The following is a 19,295-nucleotide window of genomic DNA, read 5'->3' on the forward strand; positions in this document are numbered from 1 at the left end:
TCATCAGTGTTCTCTGGTGATTCTGTACAACTCGAACCCATGCATTGTATACACTACAAATTCAAACCTACAGATATGCACAACATGATATGGACGCTGACCCGCGGAAACAACGCGTTACATTTTAGATCTTTTATGCTAGTACTTTAGTCACCACACCCAATACTTTTGTTTTTGCTTCTCTCAACAATATCAATTGACCTTCCTTCAAGAATTCAGTATGACTGATAAACTCGAATACACACTTCGCTCGATCACCTGTTCGTATTAATCCTGATGGATGATCGAGTGACACGATTCGTACCGTTTGCTATTTACGTATTATACTCATGTTAGATTGCTCGCGTCTGTTATTGACGCTCTCACTCACCCTGATGGCACCACAATGCATCATTGCTTGATACTTCGGTTGTATTGTCGACGCGTGATGTAGCACCATTACCATCCCTTCGAATCGTTTGACAGCTATCCGCAGACATTGGAGTGAGCACAATTGCTCAATCAGCAAGAAGATGATGGAGTTCACCTTTCGGAGGATTATCAGTCTTTCCAACCAACACCATTCCTTTTCTGACTTGAGTCCTCCTTATTCGCTTCAATGCGAATCTAATCGCATAAATCAATCTCTATTCCGCGCAGACTCGCTAACAACTCAACTCACGATACACTCTGTCCAGCTTCACCACTAGTCACCGATGCTCGTTTTCGCTGTATAGTCTTGACAGCGGTGGGCATGAATTGTCCCACTGAATCAGGGCCCAGGAGAACTGCGTCGTTTGCTGTAGCGGATACGGCGCAAGTCAGCAAGCGAGCATTTCATCGCGTGATTGTACTTGCCATGTACCGTCCCTGACGTTATTACGCCGCTCTAAATAGAGTTACATTAGTCAGCTACATCAGCTCAGATTGGAAGGAATCTCACTCACCACAACGGTTCCTACGAAGGGCACGGAAAAAACGTCACTGATTTGAAATTCGAAAGGAGCGTCCACTACGTATTTGTCGTCTGATTGAGACGATGGTAGACAGTTAAGGAACGTTCGGAGCATGGGCAGGTTATGACCTGTCACGTTCGATACCATGAAGATGGGACATAATCTACACAGAAAGAGTAAGCTGTATAATACATGTAATATGTTTGTTCTGGTACCAAAAACTGACCTTCCACCTGATCCGAGCGGCTGGCCAAGATATCTCGCACAATCAACAGCTTCTTGAGCATTATTGACAAATACCGGTATTCGCCTGTAACAATTATGAGCTTACTGATATTGTCGTGATAGGTAGGCTCACCTGCATCCGGGACTCTTCAATACTTTAGTAAGCATATTGACTGTCTGCTCAAGGATCTTTGGCGGTGTCATGTCGATCTGTGATGGGAATCAGCCTGCGAAGCTCAAAGCTTTATCTGTTTTGTCTCACCTTAGTGACACAGACTGCTATTGGTACGTTTAAAGCTAAAGCTACTCCAAGATGTTCCTGACGTTGACATCAGCAAACTTTGCATTTGCATGTGAACGCACACTTCAAACTCACTTTCGACATTCCTATTAGTCCAGCATTTCCACCGACCATGAGCATGACATAGTCCGGTGCACATCCGCTCAATCCATACAAGGTAGTTTTGAAATACCTATCATGTTATGTTAGCCCTTTCGCATCCACAAAGTATACAGATCAGATGAGCCTACCTCTCGTGACCCGCCAAATCAATGAAGCTAACCACCTTGCTTGCCCTCTTACATATCTCTTCCCAGCCAAGCTTCTCTCTTTTAGCGACTGCCAGTGGATGTCCGTGAGGATCGGACGTTTCGGTGGTATGGGAAGTAGGAATCACTGCTTGACCTGTCGGTGAGAATCCTAGTATCTAGTAACTACTTTTTAAGCTGATGACCGTTCAAACTCGAGGATCTTATAGCTTACCTCCCCTCCGACTGAGGAAGTACGACCAGTCTCAATTTCATGAGGATGCCTGAACAATGCTACTCGAGCCTTTATACACAAGTGGTCAGCAAATGGGATATCAGAGTTCGAAAAGGAGATCGATTAATCACCTTGCCTCGTCCGTCATCCAATCCACCTCTGGTCAACACACCCAATGTCGTGCTCTTTCCAGCATCGACATTACCAACTACAGCGACTCTTACTTCCATGATCTCTTCCACGCCTCTAGGGGTCAATCTGATCAACCAACATCCATGACTTTTACCGTCATTATCTATCCTATATAATTCGTTCAGCTCAGCTTTGAGTGCTTGGCATGCATGCTTCAATCTTCCTACTGATCGATCCAAATCTGCAGAATTGAGCAATGTGCCCACTGAAGCTATTGGATCAGTTACAGGAGTAAGGGAATATGTTTGTTGAGGTGAAGGATGTGATCCTAATGCTAGCAGAAGTTCTCCATGTCCTTTCAGTAGACGAGAAGCTAAGCGGGACTGAAGTTCGTCTGTATTACTTTCTTCGGACACGATGAGATCCTAGATAGTACCGATAGAGATTGAGTTTATCTTCAAAGCGAAAAGAGCCATTGTGAAATGGATAGATGAGCTCACCTCCATCGGTACCTCTTTCTCCTCTTCCTTCTCATCATCAACTTTTACGTCGATTATAGGTTGACTGATTTCCTTCTCCTTCTTCGTCGGCAGCTTTCCGTGATGTCTTGCTAGCTCAGCCGCGTGGTGTGCTTCTCTTGCTTCTTTGATTGACTGGATATGCTTCTCGTGAGAAATAGCTTCGATCTCAGCTTGAAACGATTTGAGCGTTGTCATTATGGGCTAGGTGGATGTGGGTGGCAAGGCCGAGCTGACAGAGGGTTGAGGGAGGTAGCAGAGTTCGGTGTTGAGAGTAGCGTTATTGAGCAGAAGGAAGATAAATAAAGTCGAAGAAGCAGAGGCGTGAGTAGTATCTCTGTGTCAATGTTATGCATACATGAAGACTGATCAAGAAATACAAAAGATACACCTTCTTTTGATCGACTCATCCTCCTCGGTTCACGATGGATAGCAGACAACCGGCTTTCTGGGGCTCCAATCAACGGTTTGAGTGGCAAAAAGCTTCGCAGAGAAATGAAAAGCATCGATGATCATCGACTCGAACTGGGGGATGTAAGGTTACAAAGGTGATACTGACAGAATATGCATTCAGAAATCACGTTCACAACATATACACAAGTCAGTCTATTTAAGTTTTATACTGTATATGTAAATCTCAAGGCTTCATGCTATCCTTCATGCCTTCTCAGATGAAAGAAGTTTTCTCTGTATGACACAATATGCGAGTTCGTTGAAGGGGACATGGAACAAAGGCAGGTCTATAGTGTTTTACTTCGAGAATTCCAGTCTTCCGAAAGCAGAGCCACCTCCCTTCTTTTCAATATCTCAGAAGTCGTATCGTTCTGAATTGCTTCGCTGTAAGATCCTTTCTGGAATCTGCTTATAAGCCCTAGAATTTGCATTGAGCACATATATCATGTCATGTCCTTCTCAGCTCCAGCCTTCCGCTCGTTGCTCGAATATCGTCTAGATGACGACGTGATAGGTCTCGCTGCCACCATTTTTCATAGCGCTAATCCCATACGACTTATTTAAGGAAGACACATAAAGGATCAAAAATTGTCACAGAAAGAACACATGTTGACACGTTGCGTCAACGAAATAATTCCAGGAGACACTCTTGCACAAACCACATGCATACTATAAACAATCCACATCATGACTACTCTGCCTGGTTGAATACTGATGAGAGGCTATAAGAAAACGATTATCAACAATTGTGAAGCAAAGGAAAGCCCTCCTACTTGTCTGTTTTTGGTTTTTGATTTTTTGATTTTTTTGCCATGTTTGCCGCATTTTCTCTCTGTCCTATCCGCTTACCCTACTTTGTGCTTGGTTCTGTGTCGGCTGAAGGAGATTTGTTGAACTTTCCAGGGAGGCCTGGCAGGTCAGATTCAGACTCGGAAGAGTGCCGCTCTACGTACGTTCCAGTGTCGTGGGTACTCATGCTTGATCCCGAAAGAGGTTGGGATGGAGAAGTAGCGGCAGTGGATACTTGTAGGTCTGCGGCGGATCCTGAAGATCCCAAGGCCGCAGGGTCACAATAGTATTGATTGGGCATTCCGCTGGGATCTGCATGAGAGAAACTTTGACCACTGTCCGTACCCGTTGTCTGGACTGGGAAAACGTAAGGATTTTGGTGAGTCGGCGACGGACTGGTATATAAGTTGCTTTGGACGGGTGGAGCAGGCCATTGACTCGACGACTGACCATAGCTACAGTAGCCTTGGGGGTTGTAGTGAGAGCCTTGGTTCGAGCTGTTAAAGTTTTGGTTGTGGTCATAGTACTGTGGGATTGGGGAATACGGGTGCTGATGGGAAATGAATGATCCAGGCTGATGATAACTCCCTGAGATGGAAGGATCCCCAGTAGCCGCCTGCCCATAACCGCTTTGAGATCCACCTTGTTTGAAATATTCATGATCATAAGAATCGTCAATCTTCACATTGCCGTACTTGTCGAACTGCACTCTGTTGCGAGTTGCTTAATTTGTAGCAAGTTTAGCCATACCTCCCCCGTACCTATACATATTGACTTACGGTGCATTACCCTTCTGACAAAACCGCCTACATTATTGGAACGATTTTCAGTACGTTCCGGATCGTCGCGAGCAAGGGGGCTCGAAGCATCTGTAGTAGGAATGGAGACTGATGAAGCTGGCTGACTGTAATCCTCATTTGTCCCTATAGTGGGCCGTCAACTTTCATTCTCGCTCTACAGTGCTGCCGTGAAGGGCAACACTCACAAGTGTTCGACTTTTCTTCAATTTGGCAGTGAATTTCCTGATATATTCACTCATATCTGACACAAATCAATTGCTAAGGATACGTGTATATCTATGATATTAGCAGGGATCTAGCGCTGGAAATTATGGAGCTAGACGAGTGGTGGAAGGTAAAAATTGAATATCGAATGGATGATGGCGGATGGAGGATTTTGGAGATCTTTCCAGCTATTCATTCACTTTTTATAGGTTTGAAGTCAGGTTATCATGGAACTAGGGCTAGGGCCTTCTTTTGACGAGAAAGGCGGGCTATATCATTCGTCCTTGCTGTGAAAACGCAACAGAGGATGTAACAACAACGGTGAGAGCACTCATTTCGTCTGAGAATATCTACTCCTCACCGAAGAGAAGAGCTCTTTTCATCATCACCGAATACTTGTGCCAATCTCGTTATGAAATTCTGAAAGGAAGTGTACCTTCCTCTAATGTTCGTGTGTGAATTTTCAGACTCTTCCGATGACGTTTTGCAAAGTTTTCTGGGAAGAATAATGATGCCACAGCTCGCTTGAACGCTTTCTCCTTGCTCTATACAGCTTTCAGAGGTCGAGCAAGAGGCTCGCGATCATGTCATCAGGAGGCTGTAGCCTTTTGATGTCAGGAGTCATCAATCAAGGAGGACATCAAGCAGTGTGGCAAAGAAGAGAGGGTATTGTTGGTGATGATATGTCGCTATTGTGCTTATCCCTCCTTACTATGACATTTTTGATAGATGGATATCTGAGTCTAACATGCACAGAATCGGCTCATCATAACAGGCTTCTCTTTGAGACGGTTTGAACAAGTGCATCAATTTTTTATTGAAAGTAAGCGTGAAAGAGAATCGAGAATGGCTTGAGATGTAAGCAAGCCCTGTGTGTTCCCGCCAGTCAGACCAAATACATTGCTATAGACTCTCATCTTCAAGGTCCCCTTAGGTTTCCCTCAGTCTCCTTATTATCTCTGGCCACGACCCTATCTACAGGCTTTCCTCCCGAGTGTGAACAATCTAGGTACATATATTTTGGGATCAATATCTGTTATGTCCTGTATAAGTATCTCCTTACTTAGCTATATCATGCAAGAAAGTACGGGGATTGCAGTAGTCTTAAGCAGATGTCTGATTTCTTTCAGGGATATACCAGTCTGGTCCGTATTCGGTCTTGAGTAGATCGACTATGAATTCATCTTGAGTTGTTAGCTTATCATACATTGTCCATATGGCCTTTTGAGCAGGTTCAGAGAATTGTGCCAAATCGACAGAAGACGCCCTTGAAGCATTAGAGGGCTCAACGAGAGCATCGATGGACTCTTCCAAATGGTTACGACAATAGTCTCTAGTCTTCTTGATCTCGTCTTCCTGCATGCTTTCATAACCAGCGGCATCGAGGGTCACCTTGTCTATGGCGGATGAGAATGCAGAGATGCGTTTAGAGATATCAGAATTGAATTCGGGCTTTTTCAATCCATCGACATTCCAGGACGCGTATGATAGGAGTGCGTCTTTCTCCTTAGCTTTGACAGTCGAATGTTTTTCACAAGCTCGATGACAGGCTGTAGTATATAAAGTGATGAGTTTATCATATTTGCTCTGCTTTTGAGGGTGAGAAAGCGTATTGTGGCGACCGGCTTTCTCGTCATCCAGCCATTGATTTTTGGCCATATACTCATAATGGGGCATCAAATGATTTGCTACTGGGGTTAAAGCCTTACAATATGCTTGTTGGGTCTTCAAGACATGATCCCAATCAAAAGAAGGAATTTCAGCAGTGTTGACCTCGATCGTAGCATTACTGGAAGGGCCGATGTTGGCTAAACGGAGCGCCTTCTGGATATCACGGTCCTGGGTTGTTTTCGTAATGACGCTGTTAAGAGTAGATGAGTGAGCGCTACTTCTTACTTGTCGTGACTGAGAACCTTCTGCACCGAAATTAGATAATTCCGTGCCGGTATTGCTTTGAGTAATTCTCTGAGGCTTGCTCGTGCAAAAAAGGCTTCTGATGCTGTCGAGACAAGTCATTTGATTGATGCGGATATGTGTGGCGAAGTGTATGTAGCTGAATGATCAGATAATCGTAAGAAAGTGTGATGAAATCGCTCGTTATAATATAAGATAAAAGATAGCATAATATGGACCTTTTATATGTGTCTGTGAAAACTATGTCTTCTTATCCTAGCATTGTCGGTAAAATTACGTATAAAGGATTCAAAGAAACCCGTCATACCCGAACAACCGCTATAAAAGGGGTTTTCCAAGGCTTCGCTGAATTCTGCAATGAGCCTTCTTCATGTTTGGCACCGGTTCCGTAGCTTTGCGATTGAAAGATAAGGTGGAGCGAGAAAAGGGGTGTCTTCTCAAGGAAGATTGCACTGGTCACTTGTGCACCACAGATCAACAATCACTTGCTTTCTCGCTTCGCATATTACCGAAGGCTAGGAAGACGTGATCTTCTCGCCCAAATATGCGAGGAAGCACTCGCATGTTGCATGTAGTCCAGATCTTTACGGGGATGTTCCGCGCACTGGGTAAGTATGGTCTGGTATTTTGATCTCTTGGCGATTTATCGCGCTAACAATCCCTTGACATGACCTGACTACAGTTATTATAGCAGATGATTGGCTTCCCGACTTCGCACACATCAGAGATCGTTGAGACCTTATGATAGTGAAACAAATTCTTGCATGAATACGATTCACTTCACAGTATCAATCATGTCCCAAGATATTACTATGCACATTTTCATTCACGTATCTCACATCTAAATGCTGTTATTATGCAAATGCAATCTTCCAGTCACCCACAACTCCCACACCTGGATTCTTGATTTTCAATTCTGAGCTTTCACCTTCTTTCTTCCCATTAGAAGCTACACCATATTCGAATGTCCACTCCACTTCTTGGTCATCAAACTTGACACTCTTAGGAGAGTTCTTCAATCCCAGTATGATCACAGATTCTATCTTGACATGGGAGATAGCTTGAGCCCAAGTGTTGTTTTCAGGATCATAAGTTTCCAATCCGGTCTCTTTTGACAGTGTTACAATTTTGGTCGAAGTTGACGACAATGACTTTCCATCGAAATTGATTGATTTGGAGATATATTCACCTTGGAGATATCCGTAACTGACTCCGTCGTCTAAATATAGTTTACCTGATGCAGTTCCTTCCTTGGACAGAGCTACTATTAGAGTGAATGGATCTTGCCACATTAATGGAGATGATCGTCGAACTCTTTGTCTGATGGGAAGAATTGAGCCCCCTTGTATCAACAATGGGAAAGTAGATATAGGAGTGTTCAGTGTCAGAGTCTGATGAGCTGAAGCGGGATGGAGGCGATGAGTGAAGTAGTCATAGTAAGGCTAAATTGAGCTTTAGCATTAAGTGATGTCTCTTGGAAGAGGGGAGAAGAGCATGTTTCTTGCCTTCACATAGTATAATATGAAGCTGTTACTCACTTGTGCATCGGAAATGTACACCTGAGTAGTCTCCGCTCCCTCTTGGGTAACAGGTTTGGTTAACAATCCTGAATCACCAATGTAATACTGATCATCTATGGCGAACCCTTGCTCATCTTCGGGGAAAGCAGCATATTGGGGTCTATACAATCGACGTCGTGAGCAGATACCGCGGTAACAATATCTTTGAAAGCTTACTCACGTCATGATAGGTACTCCAGTCAAACTGGAATCGTGGAAAGCATTATACCATACTGGTAACAACTGATATCTCAACCTGATGATGTCTCGCAAATAACCTCTGATAGGCTCGTCGAACAGGTATGGTTCACGCCTTTTGGTATCGATATGAGCATGAGCTCTGAAAAATGGCATGAAAGCTCCTGCTTGATACCATCTGACGAGGAGTTCAGGAGTAGGGTTACCAAAAAATCCTCCGACATCGGCTACACCGGTTCACTAGGTCAGCTTCAAAGTCCCGAACTAATCCTGGCCATAACTTACCACCACTGAACACCATTCCGGCTATGTTGTTCGAGAGTAACATCGCGGTCTCACCAGCAAGGTGCTCTAAGTGGAAGTCAGCCGACCGCTCATCTTGTGGAATTATATATTAGCTTACCCCAGTCACCCATATTATCACCGGTCCTATGAATGATCCGTTGTATCAGCAGGATATTCCACTAGATATCAAATTGCTCGCTCACCAAATAGCCCCATATCGGTGCGAGCCCGCGAAGAAGGCCCTAGAAAGGACAAAAGGCCGTTTGGCAGGGACCTCTCGAGCAATTAGAGCTTGCGCAGTTTGATTGTGCTAAATCAATGATTTTAGCCTCCCTGACAAGACGAATAGTGAAAGGCAACACTCACGAACATCATACCGTTTATGTTGTGTAGATCACGGTGTTCCCATCCTCCAGCATGGATGTTGTCCCTGGGCATACTGATTTCAGGGCCGTCAAATACGGAAGGCTATATAATTACTTCGATTAATAACCCGGTCCTGTATAGTATGTTTTGGCTCACCTCGTTCATATCGTTCCAAATGAACAGTGCGTTGGTAGACTCCTGCGCGTGATATGTCAACTTTTGGTCACTCGAAAACAAACATGAATTAAGCTCACCTTCCACGTGTTAAGATTGAACATCTTCGTCCACCAACTCCAGGAGTTTTCGTTGAAGAAATCCACCCAAACACTGCTGCCAGTCCAACACCAACCCTCGAAATTGGATCCATCCGATTTCTTAATCAGCACATCAAGATCTTTAGCATCCGAGTAGATACGGAAGGAATCGGTTCTCTTGATGTGGGGATCCACAATAGCTACCATCTGAATAGTGCAGTGGTCCATCAGCTTTTGCACGGTATATCGTCAGTGAAATCATGACACACCTTTCTGCCTTTGCTTGCTACCTCATCTATCATTTTCACGGGGTCAGGGAAGAATTTGTGATTCCAATCAAAATATCTGTGCTCATCGGCATACTCGATATCTAGCCAAGTGACATCCAATGGGATATCAGCTTCGTCGAATTTCCTTTGTACATCCAATACATCTTCCTCGTCGTTGTAGTTCCATCTACATTGGTGGTATGCTGTAGACCACTGAGGGGGTAGAGGTGTAGGTCCAGTAAGAATGGAATATTGCTCGAACAGTTGCTTAGGTTTAGGCCCAGGAAGCAAAAGAACATCAAGAATACCAGATTCTGATACCCAGTGGGTTCGGACAGCGTCGGCATCGTGTCGGACATCGACCCAAGTGTCGGACGCAACGAGGTTCAATACACCGACTGAATGTTCAGAGGAATGAGCGTGAAGTAAAGGTATGGCGCCGTAAAGAGACATAGGGGAATCGGCAAGATACTCGAAGATGTCGACATTGTAGAGTCGGTATGGCTCGGAATAGTGAGCGTGAGGACCGAGGGTATCAGGAAGAGAAAGAGGTGAAGCATGTTCGGGCAGACCGTAGATGTGGTTGACGCCGGGGAATGAAAGATCAAGAGAGAAGCCCTCGGGACCTGATACAATATTAACCTATGAAGACGTGGGAAGTATTTTTGGGGTATGACAGGCTCACCTTTGGGTTTTGAGTCGGTCCATTTTTTCCAAGTTTCCTCGAAAGCATCTATATCGCTCTCTTCAAACCAGCTCCTATCCATTTTATTGCCATTCAGGATCATCTGCTCAGAGTCACTCAAAATCTCCTCCGTTTTCTCAACATCTTTTACCCTAAAATGTTCCATATGGAACAGAGCCCGGTCATTGAACACGATTTCCGGATTTCCATTTCGTAGTTGAGTGATTTTCAAAGGCGAGTGTTGTACCTCCAGAGTAAGTTTGGAGGCTGTAGGACCATAGGAAATGATACTCTTGCCAGAAGCAGTCTTGATTGAAGCTGTGGAAGACAAAGGAGGATTGGTGTTTAATAAAGCCCATCGAGCAGTTTCGTTATACCTTTGGAACGGTGTGGTAGAGTCAACCTCATCTACACGAACTCTAACAATTCCATCACCCTCCTCCAGAATGTCAACCCGCAGCTGAAAGTTGATCTGCGGGTAAAGCGTGGACTTGAGGTTCCAATTCCAAGCCCCTACTTCCAATGCTTCAGGGGCAGACAGAGAATAAGGTGAGTTGAATGAACCCGCTGAAGCTTCCTCTTGTCTATTGGCTATCGACCTTAATCGACGACAGAAAGAGGTCTGTGAGCACTGCTTGAAGTCTTCTTGCTTCACACCCATGGTGAATGGTAGCAGGAGGACTGCTAACGCAAGCGACAACGAAAGAGGAGAGAGCACCGACCGCATGTTGACGATGTGCTCGCTGAAGTTCCCAGCGGGATGTAATTGTCCACTGAGTAAAAGAAGGGCTACTGCAATCCTCGTCTCAGACAATGGATTTTAGCGAAGCTAGAGTGTCTCGAGAAGGCATGGAAATCTGAAAGCATTGAGAGATGCGATGTGGTCAATCGGTGCTCAAGAATTAGGTCCTCGATTACACGCGTCAGTATGCGGGGTACGAGTGTGGGGGAAGCAATAGGTGGATATAACACCGACAATTCAAGCACGCAGCTCACATATCGCCGTGAATGTGGCGTATTCGCCACCCATTGCTCACCACCGATTCTTGCCGAGATTGCTTGCTTCCGCGTGCGTAATCATATACATGAGGCACAAGAATCAAGTAGAATCCAAAATGATAATTCAGTGGTAAAAACTATAATCGACCTTCATTTATCGATCTGGATTACTACTTCTTCATCGGGTCAATCAACACAGATATATAGGTCTTACGATCTATCCTTCCCTTCTCATCAACACCCCTCTTATCGCTACTTCCTGTCTCTTCACTCACCATCATGTCACTCCGAGCGATCTCCTTACGTCGACTGCCTCAACAGTCGTCTTCCTCTTACCTTCGACCATTATTATCTCGATCGTACGCCACCCCTCAATCGCCGAAACCTTCGCGAAACCCTCCTCCTCCTTCAGGCTTAGAGGGATTGTTCGGCGGGAACAGCGGCACAGGTGGCACTACTGTTGCTCCTAAACCGCCAGGAGCTGAACCTCCATCGGGACCATCGCTTCCCAAAAAGCCAGATGTAGGTCTTCCAGGTCTAGGTGGTGAAGAACAACAACGTCCTGAGGATCAAAGAGAATCAAAAGATGAAGAACCAACAAGGCAGAAGCTCAGTGAGCAAGTCAGCGGTAAAGCTGGAAAGAAAGCTGGTACAGGTGGTGGCGGTGGTGGATCGGGAGGACCTTCAGGAGGACCAGGTGGTATGCCTGGAGGTTTCGGTGGTATGACCCCTAACCAACTTCTTTTGGCTGCCCTGTCCACATACGCTCTTTGGAGTATCACTCAACCTGATGATGTGAGGACGAAGGAGATTACATGGCAAGAATTGTAAGCTTTTCTCACATTTTCATGTCATCGGCCGATCGAGCTAATCAACCACGATTTCAGCCGGAATTCGCTTCTCGCTCGAGGACTAGTATCGTCTTTAGAGGTAGTGAACAGAAGCAAAGTTCGAGTCCATCTTCACAATCCTATCAACTCGTCATCATCTGCTCAACCTAACGCCACCGGCGCTTCCAATCTGCCTTCACCCGACCATGGTCCTGCCCCTTACACCTTCTCCATAGGATCGTTGGAGGGGTTCGAGTCTCTTCTGATCTCAACACAGGACGAGCTTGGCATCCCTGCTGCCGAAAGAATACCTGTCTCATACCGAGAGGAAATCTCAACCTTCCAAACAATCATGCATTTTGCTCCTACACTTCTTATCGGTGGTTTGATATTGTGGATGGCTAGACGAGGTGGATCGGCCATGGGTGGCGGTGGATCTGGAGGTGGTATCTTTGGTGTGGGAAAGAGTAAAGCGAAGATGTTCAACAAGGACGAGCAAGTGTCAGTGAGGTTCAAGGATGTAGCCGGCATGGACGAGGCCAAAGAGGTGAGCTCGATGGTCGCAATCCTAGCTTGAAATTCGCTAATACCTTTTCGCAACACAGGAAATCATGGAATTCGTCAAATTCCTCAAAGAACCCGCAAAGTATGAGAAGCTTGGTGCCAAGATTCCTCGAGGAGCCATCCTTTCCGGCCCACCTGGTACAGGTAAAACTCTCTTGGCCAAGGCTACTGCTGGAGAAGCAGGAGTACCGTTCTTATCAGTCTCAGGTTCAGAGTTCGTCGAGATGTTCGTCGGTGTCGGTCCATCAAGAGTCAGAGATCTGTTCGCGAATGCCAAGAAGAACGCACCATGTATAATCTTCGTGGACGAGATCGACGCTATCGGTAAATCAAGAGGAAAAGGAGGTTCTTTTGGTGGTAATGATGAAAGAGAATCAACATTGAATCAGCTGTTAGTGGAAATGGATGGTTTCGGCACAAACGAACACGTCGTCGTACTTGCAGGCACCAACAGAGCCGATGTACTGGATAACGCCTTGATGCGACCTGGAAGATTCGACAGACACATTGCAATCGACAGACCTGACATTGGAGGTAGGAAGCAGATCTTTGCTGTCCACCTTGGTCCTCTCACACTATCAGCCGATTTGAACAGTGGCAAGATTGCTGAGAAACTCGCGCTCTTAACTCCTGGATTTTCAGGTGCAGACATCGCCAATGTATGTAACGAGGCTGCGCTCAGAGCTGCAAGACGAGGTGGTGAGAACGTCACCGAAGACGACTTTGACGGTGCTATTGAACGAGTCATCGCTGGTTTAGAGAGGAAATCAAGAGTATTGGGTAAAGATGAGAAGAAAACTGTTGCCTACCATGAAGCTGGACATGCTGTTTGTGGCTGGTACTTGGAATACGCCGATCCTCTATTGAAGGTGTCCATTATTCCTCGAGGTGTGGGAGCTTTGGGTTATGCTCAGGTGAGTAACACCCTCACTCTACTCGAACAAGCCATCTTCTATAGGCTGATATGTTTTGTCTACTGCAGTATTTACCTAAAGAACGATTCCTGTTCTCGACACAGCAGTTACTCGATCGAATGTGTATGACTCTAGGAGGAAGAGTATCTGAAGAAATTTTCTTTGGTAGAATCACAACGGGTGCTCAAGACGATTTACAAAAGATCACCAAGATGGCTTTCGAAGTCTGTGCAAATTACGGTATGAACCCGGAGATTGGACCTATTTCATATGGCGGAAGGGATCAACAATCTGAAGGATTCCAAAAACCATTCTCAGAAGCCACAGCAGAAGCTTTAGATAGAGCAGTGAGGAAGATGGTGATGGATGCTCATGCTAGAACCACTGAACTTTTGACTAAACACAAAGATGATGTCGAAAAAGTTGCCAAATTATTGTTGGAAAAAGAAGTAATCACAAGACAGGATATGAGATTGACTCTTGGTCCAAGACCATTGTGAGTACCATTGAGATGTCCATCTTAACAAAGCACGCAGCTGACGCATGTTTACTTGATCATAGCGAAAACAAAGATGAGATGGATGATTATATTGAAGCTCAATTAGATCAACACCATAAAGATAGAGAGGAGAAAGAGAGGTGAGCATTGCGATCATCTTCTTCACATTTAGAGAGTCGGCAGCTGATCGTCATGCATTGCACAGACAAGAAGCGGCTGGACCTACACCTTCTTTAGCATACAAAGCCATTGATATCAACAAAGTTGACTAAATAGACAAAAATAACATATAATCTCATGAAGCACCGTTCAATATATGTATCAGTATCACAGGTTCACAAGGATTTCGACGCATTGATCTATAGTATGACGCAGGAAGGGAATCATCATGTATACGTTTTCAATATAAATATCATTTCTAATAGCTGTGCAATCGCTTGCGTCATGTTTCGTTAAAGGGTCGTTATCTTCGTCAGAAGTCACTATCATATTCGAAATCCTTGCTATCCCCTCGCGACTGAACCTCACAAACACGCAGCGTTCTTTACGCGATGATTTGCTGTTAATCCCTAGTACTCTTCCAGTCCAGGCGACATTCCAGTCGGTCTTCTTGGTGTAGGTGCATACACGCCATGAAGATGGGGGTCTTTGGTGTAATTATTTGAGCTTCGATTAGGATGATCCCCCCTGTCCTGAAGATCTCCTTGGCAATACGAAAGGTCTTCATAGGAGCTGTAAGTGGGGGGCATAGTCACTCGTCTTGCGTTTCTTGGGGGCTGGATGATGATTCGATGATCTTTCTGGGATCTATTCCATCAATAAAAGAGATTCAGCTTCTCTCTAAGCTAAAAAAAAGGCGAATTGGAAAGGAGAACTCACAGTTTTTCGTGATCAATTCGACAAAGTTGACAGCCTTCAATGAAATCTGAGTGTCTCTGATGCCGTTGTCTTGCCAATAAAGAGACATCTTCTGAATTGTTTGAAAGTTCACCAGGCCGCCCATCGTTTCGAGAGTCTACAGGACCAGGGTAAATTCGATCACACTGCGTACTATACAAAAAGCTGGATACTGGTCTTCTCCTGTCATGACTCTGAATCGGTATCGGACCTGCTCCGATATGTTGGTTAGGCTGTGAGATCAGTAATGCAGTGCACCGCTACAGAAGCTACTCAGCAAGAATTGTCGAAGAGAATCACCACGGACCACTCACATCTACCGGCATTGACAATTCTTTGACCTCTTGCGCACCCGGTGATGCCCCATTATGGTTACTCAGGGGTCTCTGAATTCGAGGTGCCATCTCGTCAAACCGTGTGCCCCGTACGTGTTCGCTCCGGATAGAGAAGGGAGACAAAAGCTGCGACGGTGCCGGACGTGTTCCGTTCGCATCAGGGGTATGTCCTGATGTTGTAGAGGCAGTGCTATCGGTGGTATGGATTCGGTGGGCAGCAGAAGGATCCGCCGGAGGAGAAGGTCTAGAATGATAGGGAATAGGAGGAGATGCCAATCCCTTTGTTGCGATCTCACGGTCGTCATGAGCTGATCCTTTGGGTGAAGACAATTGAAGCTTAGTCGAATATCCATCTTTTGTTTCTTTTCCAGAAGAGATAACTCTGTGACCACTGACGCCGTTCCTAGTAGTCAATTGAGGGAAATTGGTACAGTATGCTTCTTGAGCTTTTGCCTTCGGGTCTCCTTTTGCGACTGGAACCATGTCGATGTCATCACTACCGACCACCGTTACTGCAGAGTCGCTCTGAACAGGCAAGTTTATACCATCCCAAATATCTTTGCCGATGATCTCTACTTCGCCCAAAGCTACTCTAGCTTCCATTCCTCTAATATTCTCTCTTATTTTGTTTTCGGCCATTTCGTCCTCTAATGAAGGTAGAAGAGACGATTGCCATTTCCCTTCTGCGAGTATACGAACTATATTTCATACCTCATCGATGTTAGCTTTCACCCCAAAGAAGGTTCACATTACTACCGCTTAGATGGTATACCAAACATACAATATTGTATATCAGGATATACACCGGCTGCTTTTCTTAACCCGTCTGAGAAATAAGATAATATGTCTTGAGCCAAGATACCTGATGAAGATGCTATTTTGAATAGGAGTAGGGATTGTTTTGAGCCTATGAGGGAGTGATGGTCTCTACGAAAAGCCGAGTTCAGTATTTTGTCCTCTCTTTGGAAGGTACATCTCCTGTCCCGTAAATGGTGTATGACCTGCTGGTTATCAGATCATGGTCGATGTACTTACTCGTTGGCACGATTGATATCTTCACTCAAAGTCTCTTTCAAAGCAAGTAGACCAGCGTGCGCATTTGAAGTATCGGAAAGGGAATTTGTAGCTTTTCTATAAGCTTTATCTAGGGATCATCTCTAAGTTTATGCGAACCTCGCTCAGTATAAATGTCAGGAACCCACCAGCTTTATCGTGTCTCTTTCCTACCGCACTCATGTATGCATCGTGCGTCCTACTCTCTTTCTAATGGAGATCATGGCAATTGCGTCAATGCGAATTTCCAAAGCGCTCTTTTTCTAAAACGATTGTGAGAGGGTGACTTACAGCTAATAAAGTGAAATACTTTGATGACTCCGAATTGATCTCATCATATTCTTTGTCTATTCTCCTTGATAGCTTCAAAGTCAGATCTGCAATAGTATCTATCAAGGCTGCTGTTGGACGTATCGTCTGAGCTGATGATTTCCTTGATATCAACACTCATTCTCCCAGATTAACGTACGGTTAGTTGGCGGTATGTATATTTTACTCACATGGTATATCAGCTTTATCACCTCCTTTAGCAGCAAAATCTTTCAATGCTCCAGCCAGTTTCCTACCTGATCTACCCAATGCTGATGTGGCAAGACGATATTCGTTCCATGCTGATAAGACTTCTTCGAGAGCTTTCACATTTCTCAAAGCCTCTTCTTTTGATGTTTTCTTTCCTTGACCTCTCGCAGTTGGGTTGGGCGGGAAATAGCTGATTGAGTCTGAGGAAAGTGATACACCACCTGAAAATGGGTAAGGTGAAGTAGGGGCAGACATCGCTCCCGATGGTTGGAGGATTGGCAAGGAGGTTCGTGACGGTGAAAGCGATTTGAAAGTCAACATCTCTTTTCATCCGGCTTGTCAAATGAGTAAATATTAGCTATTATTGATGATGATTGAAGGCATGCATATGAGATAAAGTCATCGTGTCCATTCAACATAGCGGTCACATCAATATCTCATCACATCCGCTCCGTGTACTGTTAGGTAGCAATGAACACAATCAACGGTCCGTGTGGAAGGGGAAGATGGGGAATATTCCTGAAACACTCCTTCTTTTCCGCCTGGCAATTTGGACTGATGAAGAGATCGCCCAGCCAACGAACACATTTTCTCGTTTCAAGAGCCATTTGAATCGAAAAGCCAGAACAAAATCTGCTCTCGTTCATAGGCTGTCGTTGTTGACGACAATTTATATATTTTCGTCTCGTCTGAGAAGAACGATACGGTTGCCAAGTATCGCGTTCATATGTACATAAGGGACGGCGAAGGCTTTTTACCCTTGAATTCAGCTGGTCTAGCGTATGACGTGATTTCAGATCTCTTTTGCAAGATTCAACAAACCCTCGACGTTTAGATTTTCCCCTTGGACCATTCCCCCATCATTCGGGGGCCGATACAGCCTTCAGCTGAGAGTTTACCATATGAAGAGGGACAGACAACAGTTCCCTAACGTGCGGCTGTACATGTGTGGATCAGGTTTGGAGGGATTCACATGAAGATGACGGAACAAGTCATTGCCGATACACTAAGATGCGGTATCATCGTGTACATACCAAACCTCTGTTACTGTCTTCAAAAATGATACAGCGCATTCTTCTAAGAAGACGGTCTTGACGCAAGCTTGCTAAGCAAGTACAAGTAAGCTTGGTATACCGAGAACATTGGGGAATAAGCATCATATCGTGAGCGGTATCTAATTGTAACAAGCTAATTATACGATCGTTGCTGCCTGAACGATTAAATCCTCGCCTTCCTCTCTTCATTTGCCTTTAACTCCATGCTTCCTGAAAAAGAGAGTCACACCGATACAGGGGGCGAAGACTGATCGCTGTTTACCGTTTACAACCGCTTGAATTCACCCGATCGTTTCACTTGAGAAAAACCTCCGATGTTAACGGAAGACATAATAAGCCTTTCTCACCTCTTACGTCTTCACCTTCTTGTAGAAGTTCGTATTTGAAAGCCACTACTACTATCAAGGCTTATTCACCACCACATGTAATGCATCCGAAGAATATCCCTTACAGATCTCATCCTTTTCAACTTCGCATTACCCGGTAGAAAGGCATGTCTCAGGAACGTTTATAAAACAAATAACGGTTTTGTTGGAAGCCGGTGAATGATCGTGTCATACCTTTTGTCATTTCTCAATTTTAAAAATAGAGTCTAAAAGGAAAAGAGTGTTTGATTCTCATTCTTAAACCACAAGGAAGGTCACGAAAAGGAAAAAAAATGCAAAATCCGTCTGCACAGCTTCCCCGGGAAGACCAAATAGTTTATGTAGACAAGGGATGCATAAAGTAAGAATAGAAGAAACGAAATTCAGGATTTTACCAAACATCTATTCATAACAATCCTTTTACTTACCATTTCAATTTTGCATCGTGTTGTGATATTTAGAATCATCCATCATCACCATCATAATTCGATACTCAATATTAATCTCGCCCAAACGGCTTCAACCCAATTCTCAGACAAGTCGGTGATCACGGATATAGACACATGAGAAACCAGACGGGACCGTCACAATATCAGGAACAAGAGGTCAAAGCGAAAGGTGCTTCATCTAGCTCAGAAGAGTTCGCCGTACTTCAGGCGTCAGACATCAGCGTCCTGTCTATCGCTGCAATACCTTGGCTTGACCTGCAGTCTGGTCTGATCTACTTTCTTTGCATCATTGTGAGGGCTAGTTATTGAATTAGATAGTCGAACTATCTATCTTCTTTTTGTGTTCAGAAAGGGAGTTTTGGTGGAAAGAGTGTTTTGTGTGCCTGTTTGGTTTTTAGTGTGGTTGGTGGTGGAAGAAACCCTTAAGACGAGATCTCATTAAATCCCCATCCGGTCACACGTGGGTG

The 19,295-nt window shown here is 44.7% G+C and overlaps 6 protein-coding genes across 6 annotated transcripts; 1 reads left to right on the forward strand and 5 right to left on the reverse strand.

Annotated features, from left to right (window-relative positions):
* Window positions 1-133: 133 nt before the first annotated feature.
* On the reverse strand, window positions 134-2,771 carry IL334_004382 (uncharacterized protein; the record flags this gene model as incomplete). Its single annotated transcript, XM_062936100.1, has 14 exons — window positions 134-310; window positions 371-465; window positions 527-606; window positions 662-779; window positions 838-868; window positions 927-1,098; window positions 1,162-1,245; window positions 1,294-1,370; window positions 1,423-1,479; window positions 1,537-1,633; window positions 1,692-1,867; window positions 1,924-1,992; window positions 2,055-2,480; window positions 2,556-2,771. The coding sequence occupies 14 exons, from the start codon at window positions 2,769-2,771 to the stop codon at window positions 134-136; spliced, it is 1,875 nt and encodes a 624-aa protein (XP_062792151.1).
* Window positions 2,772-3,876: 1,105 nt separating this feature from the next.
* IL334_004383 (uncharacterized protein) lies at window positions 3,877-4,337 on the reverse strand (the record flags this gene model as incomplete). The annotated part of the gene is made up of 2 exons (XM_062936101.1): window positions 3,877-4,167; window positions 4,266-4,337. The coding sequence occupies 2 exons, from the start codon at window positions 4,335-4,337 to the stop codon at window positions 3,877-3,879; spliced, it is 363 nt and encodes a 120-aa protein (XP_062792152.1).
* A 1,586-nt stretch (window positions 4,338-5,923) lies between these two features.
* Window positions 5,924-6,835, reverse strand: IL334_004384 (uncharacterized protein; the record flags this gene model as incomplete). Its single annotated transcript, XM_062936102.1, has 1 exon — window positions 5,924-6,835. One exon carries the CDS (start codon window positions 6,833-6,835, stop codon window positions 5,924-5,926), a length of 912 nt encoding a protein of 303 aa, XP_062792153.1.
* A 752-nt stretch (window positions 6,836-7,587) lies between these two features.
* IL334_004385 (uncharacterized protein) lies at window positions 7,588-11,076 on the reverse strand (the record flags this gene model as incomplete). Its single annotated transcript, XM_062936103.1, has 11 exons — window positions 7,588-8,175; window positions 8,272-8,413; window positions 8,474-8,717; window positions 8,776-8,841; window positions 8,894-8,919; window positions 8,979-9,085; window positions 9,142-9,243; window positions 9,298-9,339; window positions 9,396-9,602; window positions 9,665-10,290; window positions 10,350-11,076. 11 exons carry the CDS (start codon window positions 11,074-11,076, stop codon window positions 7,588-7,590), a joined length of 2,877 nt encoding a protein of 958 aa, XP_062792154.1.
* Window positions 11,077-11,627: 551 nt separating this feature from the next.
* Window positions 11,628-14,427, forward strand: IL334_004386 (uncharacterized protein; the record flags this gene model as incomplete). The annotated part of the gene is made up of 6 exons (XM_062936104.1): window positions 11,628-12,175; window positions 12,236-12,725; window positions 12,784-13,656; window positions 13,725-14,152; window positions 14,218-14,295; window positions 14,361-14,427. 6 exons carry the CDS (start codon window positions 11,628-11,630, stop codon window positions 14,425-14,427), a joined length of 2,484 nt encoding a protein of 827 aa, XP_062792155.1.
* Window positions 14,428-15,030: 603 nt separating this feature from the next.
* Window positions 15,031-17,280, reverse strand: IL334_004387 (uncharacterized protein; the record flags this gene model as incomplete). The annotated part of the gene is made up of 7 exons (XM_062936105.1): window positions 15,031-15,285; window positions 15,367-16,085; window positions 16,169-16,314; window positions 16,423-16,531; window positions 16,590-16,650; window positions 16,732-16,862; window positions 16,941-17,280. The coding sequence occupies 7 exons, from the start codon at window positions 17,278-17,280 to the stop codon at window positions 15,031-15,033; spliced, it is 1,761 nt and encodes a 586-aa protein (XP_062792156.1).
* Between the last annotated feature and the right edge of the window lie 2,015 nt (window positions 17,281-19,295).

The sequence above is a fragment of the Kwoniella shivajii genome, chromosome 5 (genome assembly GCF_035658355.1).
Source record: "Kwoniella shivajii chromosome 5, complete sequence".
NCBI classification, from domain to species: domain Eukaryota; kingdom Fungi; phylum Basidiomycota; class Tremellomycetes; order Tremellales; family Cryptococcaceae; genus Kwoniella; species Kwoniella shivajii.